Raw genomic sequence first — 9697 nt, 5'->3', positions numbered from 1 at the left:
TCGCCGGTCATTGGATGGCTGCTCACGGCGGCTCACGGCAGCTCACACCCACTGCCGGCCATCCCCACTGCAGCCTACGACGTCGCCAGCGACTCACGGCAGCCCAGCTCCAGGTCGAGCTGTTGTTCACCATCTTATCTGTAGAGGGCGCAGCATCACTGGCCCTCATGTGGGATCCAAACCAGGGTTCTGCTGCTCAGAGCTGGTGTCCCAAGCCAACTCCTAACCAACGCATCACTCGGCCGGCCCTGGGGAATTACTTCTGTTTCAAAGTTCTCTTCAACAAACTAGACAGGGAGTTAACCTTTGAACAATAGAGGGTAGTGGTTAAGAACACAGACCTGGGAACTAGATTGACTTAATTTTTCTAGGACTGTTTCTTTGCCTGTAAAATGAGGATGATAATAGCATCCGCCTAATTGAGCTTTTATGAGAATTAAATGAGTTAACACATGTAGAGTGCTTAGAACAGGTCACAGTACATAGAAAAAGGCCAATAAATGTTGGCTTCCCTCTTTGTTGCTACTAGTTGGGGGCAGGGGTGGAGTGCATCAAGAAAAAGATAGAAAGCCAGACCAAAGGGAAGGAAGGGAGCAGGTAGCTGAACAAGAAGGGGTGCTGTGGTAGGCAGGCCTCCCTAGCTGGCACTGCCTACTGCATGTTGCGCAAGCAGGTTTGGAGCGGGATGGGGCTTGAGGTGGGTACAAAACTCAAGACTGATCAAGAGGGCCAAAGGGAAATGTCTTGTCCCCTCAGACCACCAGGTGGCAACAGCACATGGGTCTGCAGCTCCTTTTGCTTCTAATGACAGACCCTCCAGGACCTGGCCCACACACACCCAGGCCACACCTGCCATTTGCTGATCACACCTAAGTGTGTGCCTAGGCTTGTCCACCTTCCAGCGGGAAGTCACCAACAGGCTCTACTCACTAGTGCAGGATGCAGCTGGGAAACACACCTGAGGTGTTCTTGCCTCTACTGAATTGCCAAATACTCAGCGTGTCTCCACACCCTCTCCCCTAACTCAATTCTTGGAATCCCAGAGGCTGCAGGAGTTGCTGCAAGAGACTGAAGAGGAAGGTGAATGTGTAGGCAGCTGTCACTGTGACACAGGTGAATGTGTGAAATGAACTTAAAGATCATCCATAAAAAGAAGAAAACAGTGAGAGACCCCTGGCCTGGGAACAGAGGAAGGCATTTCAGTGCTTAAGTTGGGCACTTATGGGCATATAAGAGTGGGGGTGGCACTAGCTGGCACTCCACTCTCTTTGCCCAGTTGCCAGCTGGCTTCCTTGAGTCATGGCCTGGCCTTCAAGGAGTAACATTCTCTCAAAACTCACAAAGGGAGGTGACCGGTTGGTTCAGTTGGTTGGCGCGTCGTGCTGATAGCACCAAGGTTGCCGGTTCGGTCCCCACGTGGGCCACTGTGAGCGGAGCCCTCCTTAAAGGGGAGTCAGCGATGCCACTGTAGCATGAAAGCAATGTGTAACCAATGACCATGGCTGTTTCCCAATAAAAACAAATTTAAAAACACAACAGGGAATTGAGTTGGTTCTGGTTGCAAGAGTCAAAAGCTGTGGGGAAAGGCAGACCCTTAGTTCAATCTCTTAAATGAGTCTTTGTTGTTCATTCAACAAATACCCATCTTGCACTCAAATATATTTTTAATAAATGAAATTCTCTGCCACATATAAATCACAACACTAGGCACTGCAGGGGATTATAAATCCTGCTGCCAGCCCTCAAATCTAGTAGGGAAGACAAGAGGACAACATCAACGATACGAACGAAGTAAGGTGGAATGTGAGAGGTGCTCCAGTATCTTCTGCCTGAGGCAATCAGCAAAGCTGAAGACCAGGGTACCCACCAAAGGGCCCTCTCAACCCCATAAGTACAGCAGACAAGATGCTGAGGAGTCCTAGGACGGTCCATTCTCTTGTCATGAAAGGACACCCAACTTTAGGATATAAATAATATATAGACCATGGCTTGATAGCCTCACATACTGTGAATTAAGCTACAACTTAACTTGATCTGGACCTTTTAATAACATACAAATCCTGGGAAAAGGCAGCCTGTTCCTATCTAACACCAAAAAGGGGGGGTTGTCACAGCTTGATTAGCTGGCCCTATCCAGGCCCCTGCCTGGGAAGCCCATCCTGGCTCCCTCATTGGAATTACCTAGGTATTAATTCCAAATTTGTTAGAAATTAGAGCAGGATTCACTTTCACATATACAGAGAATATAAAAATACATTTATTTTATTTTAGAAAAATGCAAGCCAACACAGTAAGCTTATCATAAACTGGCTTGTTTAAGAGCCAGGATTCACAGGAAAAAAAGTTTGGAAGCCAGGTGGCTACCTCGGCCTTTCCAGACAGGCTGGCCTTTCCAGACAGGCTGGAGTTCGGTAGATGTAATTCAGGAGGAGAGCAGGGAGGTTAGCTAGAGGCCATTCACATGCAAATGTCCAGTGAACCACCGCCTGGAAAGAAGATCAAACTCTGGGGATAAACACAAGAGTAGGGGTGGATGAGGACAACCCACTCTTCTGCATTTCTTATGTTCTATTTGTTATTTCGTCACTGGGAGGCTACTTCTTTTCCTAGTCTTCTTTCAATCCAGAGAGTTTGAATTCCCTTCAGCTCAACCCTAACCCACCCCATCTCTCACGGTCTCTACTACTGAGGCACCAGCCCAGGTGGCATCTCTTCCTCCTGCCCCTGGGCCAGGATCTGCTGAAGTCAGGAACTGCCTCCACTGAGAGGGCGTGGGAGGCTGAGTAGAGTGAGTCCAGGCAGTGACTGTAGTGGTCTGCTACTGAATTCTTCCTGATCTGTTTACCTGAAGAGACAGGAGGAACTGCTTTATTGCTCTTCTTCCTCAAGTCCATAGGTCACCCAGCTGAGTTCAAATTCCTCAGGGTAGGAAGAAATGGGACACCCTGACCCTCCAGGCCCTCGTCATGCCACACAGGATTCAGCACTGATCTACAACTCGTACATAGCAGCTCAGAAGTCCAGATGACAGTGGAGAAAGAGACAGTCTTACCTGGTAGGTCCTGCAACTGCAACTTTCCTGGGGGGCTGCAGATTGCTGTGAGTGGCACCAATGACAGAAAGATTTGGTCTCTGGGAAACAGGAACTTGATGGGAGTTAACAAAAGAAATGAGTTAGCAGAAAGTTCAAGGGACCGTCTCAAAAGGAAATACTGAGGGCCGGCAGAGTGGCTCAGTTGGTTAAGAGCTCGCTCAAGAGTTTGAGCTCTGAGCAACAGCGGTTNCTCTTTATTTAAGTGAATATATATATATATATATATATATATATATATATATATATATATATATACACCATATATAGGGTTTGGTACTAGCCATGAAATATTATGAAGAACTTGATGCAATGTTTACATTCCTAGAAAAATCACAATATACCTTAACTGACAAAAAAAAAAAAAAAAGGAAATACTGGATGAAGGCAGAGTTTGGGATTAGTGCCTTTCCTCCCACCCATGGTATTTGAGAACCAAGACTCAAACTCTTGGCCCACGCCCAAATTCTCTCCTCAACTCAGTCTGGCCATCTTCAAATAGAGCTGTAATGAAGATGGAGAAAGTGGTCATTGTTACCAGCTCTGGGAGGTGCGGTCAACCTGGGCAAGGGTAGGTATTCTTCCTCCTGACTTCTTAGCCTTAGGTCCATTGTTCCTCACCTCTGTGCCCTGAGGTGCTTGGTCTTGGAAGTCCTTTCCGAGTTGACAGAGATTCTGGAGCTAGGGCACCTTTGCTGGGTGGTATGTTCCGGCTGGTGAGTGGCACCCGGCTGGCAGGCCTGGGGATGGCCGAGGGAACGGGCAGTCGACTAGAAGGTTTAGCAGCTGCTCCCTGTGGCCGAGACGGGCGCTGAGAGTTGCTGGTAGAAGGCTGTGGGGCCAAGACTGGTCTGACGGGGGCAGGCGGGCCTGGTGCAGAGGAATTTTAGGGTTAGTGCCACATCATCCCTACTCCCACTCACCCACAGCTTTGCTGCCCAAGTCCTCTCACTTGCTGTTGCTCTCCCATTGGGCCCAGCTCTTCCCCGGATTGGAGGAGTTGATCGGGCAACAGAAGATGCTGGGCTTTTGGATGTGGGGAACAGACTGCAAGTGGGCGACTCCTGAAACATAAAAAGAGACAGCGAAAAAAAAAAGGGACTAGAATGGAAAAAGAATCTGTTCTGCTGGCAGATGAAGAGATAGAGGTGTAAAGTTGCCTAGATCCCAGTAAGGGAGGGCAGAAGTTAGCTGCCAACATCATCATCACTAATACCATTTATTGAGAGCTTATTATAGCCATCATAGAGCTATGAACAGACAGTGGTAAGTGCATGGCTTATGATATCTCATTTAATTCCAACAATTCTATGAGGTAGAATTTTACTATCCCCATTTTACCAACAAGGAAACTACTTCATGACTGTACCAAGTCACACACCGTGTCTGGGAGCTCACATCCAGCCCGGACCCTCTAAACTCACCCTCTTCACGCTGGAGGGCCTCTTTCCAGAGGTTGCCCGAAGAGCCCTGGCTGACCCCTTCTTATCGCTGCTGCTCCGCAGTCGGGGTGTCAGGCTGCTTGGGGAGGGGGTGCTCCGAGCCAAAGAGCTCACAGTGGGCAGCAGGTCTCGGACAGGACTGTCCTTCAGCACAAAGGTCTCCCGCCGAGGGCTGGGCTTCACCCTTCGGGGCCCAGAGCCTGTGCCTGTGCTCTCCCGCTCTTGCAGGGCACACTGTTCCAGCTGCGCTGCCAGCCTGTTGGCCTCATCGAGAATCTCTTCCAGCTTCTCTGGGCTGAGGCGGCCTAAGCTGAACCTCAGACCCTGCGGGGAGGAGGCCACTGCATTTGGGTCACTTCGGTGGGACAGGCCGCGTCGGAGGGGTTTCTCTGAAGTCACCAACGCTGCTATGTCTTCCTCCTCACGACTGAGACAGAAAACAAACCAGGCACTGTGCCCACATGGAAGAGAGCAGGAGACTGTACAAGGGAGACTGGGCAAAACCCCGCAACAGAGCCAGAGACACATTCCCAAACCCTGATGCCCATGTCGGCTGTGAGATCCGGCCTCTAGGTGATGAGATACCTGGTTCCGTGAGGTCTAATAGGCCTTTAGCACTTACTGACATTGGAAATTATGCCAGGATGAAGATGCAGCAAATCCACTTACCCTTTTTCTTAACACCCTGCAATCTCATTCCAGCTTCTCCCTTCTCCCCTCTCCCAATAGTAGTGTCATAGAGGCCCAAGTAAACCAGCCACCCAGCAGCCCCAGCACACCCAGCCTTGCTAAATTACCAACCCAGGTCTGAGGCCAAAAATTCACCAGTAAGGGGCTAGAGACAGAGGCATCGCTGGAGGGAAGTAAGCAGGATAAAGAGGCTGGTACCTGTCAGATGGTGACAGCCCTCCAAAGTCCAAGGTCTCATCCACTATAAACTTTACATCTGTAGGGGAGTTAAGAATGAATGCCAGCCTTGGGTCCCTAACATGGCTCTCAATCGCAGGGCCTCAATCTTCCCTCCGGGGCTTCCTTACCTTCCTGCAAATCTCCCATGTTCCAGCCAGCCGGAGCAGGAATCAGCTTAGATCTGAGCTGGAGAGAAAACATACCTTTCCTCAGATCTCCATCCTATCCAAGTCTCTCGCAGCTGGGTGCAAACCAGGGGTTGGGAGTCATGCTGGAGGGAAAGCAAGCTTCCTAGGAGTAGCACCTGCCCCTGTTACTACTGTTACTTCCCGGGGAGGTGCAAAGAGCTCCCCCTGCACTCCTATTCCTCTCCGCAGATTGCCCTCCCGCTCCCCCACTACCCCGGCTCTCCTCCCCCCGCCCCCCGCCCATGCCCCGGCCAGGCAACCGGCCTCTCCTCACTGGGGGCGGTCTGCGCGCCCTATTTTCCTGCCCGCCACCATCCTCCGGGTTCTTCCTCTCCCCAAACCACCTTTCCACTCTCCGCAGCACCGCAGCCACGCCACACCTCCAGCTCAACCTACGCTTTCACTTTCCGCCCCGCCTCACCTCCCGCAACGGTGCTTTCTTCCCACAACTCAGTCCCGGGAATCTGTCCCGAGGGGGCGGGGCTCCTTTCGAATCTCTCAGGTCCACCTACTCCTACCACATGTGCGCAGTGATTGGCGAATCCTAGCATCCCCCGCCCCTAGGGGGCGGGGCGGAGGCGGGCCGCTGGCCGGAAGTCTGCCGGTGGGGCCGTTGGGAGAACCAGCCATTCCAAGAAAGACTCCCACCCTAGGGCTGAAGCGGGGAGGCTGTGAACGCGCGCGCGTGCTCGGGGGAACTTTGCAGGCCAATGCGTGTGGGTTTCGCTCCCTGTCACCCCGTTTTCTCCTCTCCTGCCCTGGACTGCTAGACGGAAGCGGGCTTTGTAGCCCCAAGGACCGGCATGGTCATCTGATGCCCTTCGCGGCCGTCGGCCCAAAAGACAAAGCTCTAAGGAAGAGCTTTGGGCTCGTTTCCTTGGGCTCACTCCATATGCAAGCGCCACGTTTGCCAGATTTCCTCAATGGTGATTTTTCCAAGTTACGGAAGCACCTAAACATTGATATTTTAGGTATATCGAGGTTCTCTAAGAAGTACATCTAACATGGCTTATTAGGCGAGAACGTTCAGAACCTGAGGCAGCTAAGGTGTAAAAAAACAACGGACTTTTCAGACTGCGATTTGGGTTCAAATTCAACCGTGACCCCTCCGTTTACAAGTGAGGCAAGCTTGAGTCTATTTTTCTATTTGACCCCTCGCTCTATCTATGAAGCGAGGATAGTACCGTCAGTTTCATGGTTCGGATGATAATTACGAATATCAAGTTTTATACCGTGCACCTTAGGGGCTTTTGGGGGCGTGTTTGTAACTTGCTGCCTCTAAACTCAAAGCTGGGTTTGCAAAACGCTTAAGCCCACTTAATTAGGTATTTTCTTTCTGTTGTTTCCAAGTGTTGCCTGTGAATAGGCTGGTCCACCGTTTAACAGACCTTAGAAATGTTCTAAACATTAAATTAAAAATGTCCTACAAGTGGGCTGAAGAGATTTCCTGTAAACACAGAGCCCGAGCTCTGGTCTCCAGCGTTCGTGGGCCATTTATAGGCTTTTTTGTTTAGTCCTCGTTTTTAGCTGTGAAGTCGAGGTAATGAGGTTGGCAGGAGTGAGATATTACTGTAATAAATGCCGCCGGAAGCAAAGGAGCCTTGAAATTTAGTAGAATGATAAGGGAAAGGGTGGGGAGACCCAGAACTGGCAAGCTTATGTGAGGAATTGCTGAGACAAGAGGACTGCCTCTTTTTCCTCAGAACTACTAGTGGAGGTGGAATTTTAGTTGCTTGTAGGATTCAGGTTCTATGGAGGTGGGAAAACCAGAGCTAGTAGCTTCCATCTCCAGGCAAATAGTGGCAAAGTGGAGATCTAGGGAAAAGAAGCTGTTAATTAACTGCATTCTTTCTCTCCCTAGGAACAGCTTGAGTGGGGAAACTGCACTCACTTCGTCACCCATGTTCAGGTAAGCGAGGGACGCAGTTTTGGCAAACTGGAAGTTAGTTTCTCCTAAGGTAACTCATCTGCATTTTTCTATCGCCAAATTATGATTTTGAAAGCTGTTGCAGTACCAGGAAAAAAAAAAAAAGCAATAGAACTACTTTCTCTTCCAAATGACAACAAAGACAGAAAATATAGATTTCAGGTACAAGAATTCTTCACTCAGCATAAGGCCACTAACCTGGGAAATATTTGTCCCCTGGAGCTCAACCCCAAAATGATACGTATGAACAGGTGTTTAAGATTTTGGATAAATAATGAATAAATGGATTAATGAAGAAATTATACTCCCTCCCAGGCACATGGTAGGCCTTAGTTCAGAAGGTACTCCACAGTGTTAAATACATAAATAAAAAAAAATTAGGAATTCCAGTACAGGTCTCCTTTTTTTTTTTTTTTTAAGATTTTATTGGGGAATTGGGAATTGGGAAAGGGGAACAGTGTTGGGGAATTGGGGAAAGGGAACAGCCAAGTTGTCCTTCAGTCTTAGTTGTAGAGGGCGCAGCTAGCTCAGCTTCAAATCCAGTAGCCATCCAGCTGCCTGTCGGCAGCTCGCGGCCGCTCAGCTCAAGGTGCCATGCAACTAAGGTGCAATCTTAGTTGCAGGTGGCCATAGCCTACCATCCCATGCCGGAGTCGAACCAGCAATCTTGTTGTTAGGAGCACATGCCCTCACTAGCTGAGCAATCCTGCCACCTATTGGCAGCTCAGCGCCAGCTCAGCTTGGGTGCAGCTCACTGGCCCATATGGGAATCGAACTGACAACCCTATTGTTCAGAGCTCATGTTCTTAACCAACTGAGCCACTCGGCCAGCCCCAGTGCAGGCCTCCTTGGATGCAGAAAAATTAACTGTGATTGGGGGTCTTTGTTCAGTGTAAAGAAGATTTTATTCCTTTACCATGAAGGTTGAGAATATGTGAACTTTAAGGGATGGTCATTGAGTACTTCAATAAAAAGCAAAGGTGTGGGGTTGTCGGCTGAGGCCAGAGGTCTAACTGATCCTTAGGGCATTATAGCTGAGAGTACTTCACTCCTTGCTGAGCTAGGTCCTGCTTCAGCTAGAGAGGAAGGCCTTCTGGTTGTCCTGTGCATGACTGGCTGGCTCTGGACTCTGCTCCACCCCCCAACATTCTCAGCAAGGGTTAAGTGTATTAGACCCTACAAATGATTTGTGTGACTGTTTTCTTAATTTTCCCAAGGGTGGTACATAACTAGCACCATTCTAGATGCATAGGAAGAAGTTAATTTATGACATGCAATGGATGTCTTGGGGCATTGTGTCTTAATTCTCATAGAATTCCAGTTGAGAAAAGCTGGAAAAGATACTTTGCCTCAACTTAAAATAGACCTTTTGGCCTTTTACACTCTTCTCAGCCAAAACACATCCTTTTGGGCTGGCCGGGTGGCTCGCCTGGTTGGAGTGCAAGCTCTGAGCAAGAGGGTCACTGGTTCGATTCCCACATGGGCCAGTGAGCTGCACCCGAGCTGAGCTGCCCCTGAGCTGGTGAGATCGCGGGCTCTTAATAACAAGGTTGCCGGTTTGACTCCCACATGGGATAGTGGACTACGCACCCCTCCCCCAACTAGATTAAAAGTGGTGGCTGGACTTGGAGGAGCTGAGCTTGCACCTTCCACAACTAAGATTGAAGGACAACAACTTGACTTGGAGCTGATGGAACCTGGAAAACCACAATGTTCCCCTTCCCCAATTCCCTAGCGCTGTTCCCCTTCCCAATTCCCCAATAAAATCTTCAAAACAAAACAAAACAAAAAACACATCCCCTTCCTCCTCAAAATCTTGCCTAATATTTACTGGATCCTGAAAATCCTATCTTTCTTAAGCCCATACCTAGTACAGTGGGGGTCACTGAGTAAAAGACATGAGAGGAAATAGGGAATGCTTGAGGTCAAACAGACTTGGTTCAAATCCTAGCTCTGCTACTTACAGCTGCATGCTTTGAGCAATTTATGAGGTTAAACTGACTCATTTGTAAAGTGAAGATCAAAAGAGATAAATCAGGGCTGGCCCAGTGGCGCATTGGTTAAGAGCTGGCTTGGGACGCCAGAGGGCCCCGGTTCGGATCCCACATATGAGGGCCAGTGACACTGCCCTCCACAGCTA

General features: G+C 49.4%; 1 protein-coding gene across 11 annotated transcripts; it reads right to left on the bottom strand.

Annotated features, from left to right (window-relative positions):
- Positions 1-179: 179 nt before the first annotated feature.
- Positions 180-6133, bottom strand: PSRC1 (proline and serine rich coiled-coil 1). Of its 11 annotated transcripts, none has more exons than XM_019630584.1 (8): positions 5571-5813; positions 5422-5479; positions 4516-4960; positions 4044-4155; positions 3713-3961; positions 3053-3146; positions 1341-1465; positions 180-304 (listed from the first exon to the last, which is right to left on the bottom strand). In XM_019630584.1, exons 1-8 carry the CDS (start codon positions 5641-5643, stop codon positions 300-302), a joined length of 1161 nt encoding a protein of 386 aa, XP_019486129.1. In that variant the 5' UTR covers positions 5644-5813; the 3' UTR covers positions 180-299. The 11 variants fall into 11 exon arrangements, with proteins under 11 accessions (XP_019486129.1, XP_019486136.1, XP_019486130.1 ...); XM_019630585.1 differs by lacking the exon at positions 180-304 and adding an exon at positions 6052-6133 and having other exon boundaries at positions 311-1465; positions 5571-5628; XM_019630588.1 differs by lacking the exon at positions 180-304 and adding an exon at positions 6052-6098 and having other exon boundaries at positions 311-1465; positions 5571-5623.
- Positions 6134-9697: the final 3564 nt, after the last annotated feature.

Source organism: Hipposideros armiger, unplaced genomic scaffold, assembly GCF_001890085.2.
Source record: "Hipposideros armiger isolate ML-2016 unplaced genomic scaffold, ASM189008v1 scaffold_924, whole genome shotgun sequence".
Taxonomy (NCBI): domain Eukaryota; kingdom Metazoa; phylum Chordata; class Mammalia; order Chiroptera; family Hipposideridae; genus Hipposideros; species Hipposideros armiger.
Note: the sequence above shows the minus strand (reverse complement) of the source record. Positions and strands in the feature narration are given on the sequence as shown.

Bases quoted from the DNA above. Each gene is read 5' to 3' on its own strand.
- PSRC1 (XM_019630583.1), bottom strand. From the start codon at position 5,643: ATGTTTTCTCTCCAGCTCAGATCTAAGCTGATTCCTGCTCCGGCTGGC. The intron at 4,156-4,515 runs GTGAGTTTAGAG...TTTATGTTTCAG, and splicing joins GGCCCTCCAGCGTGAAGAGG to GAGTCGCCCACTTGCAGTCT. The intron at 3,962-4,043 runs GTGAGAGGACTT...CCTCTGCACCAG, and splicing joins CAATGGGAGAGCAACAGCAA to GCCCGCCTGCCCCCGTCAGA.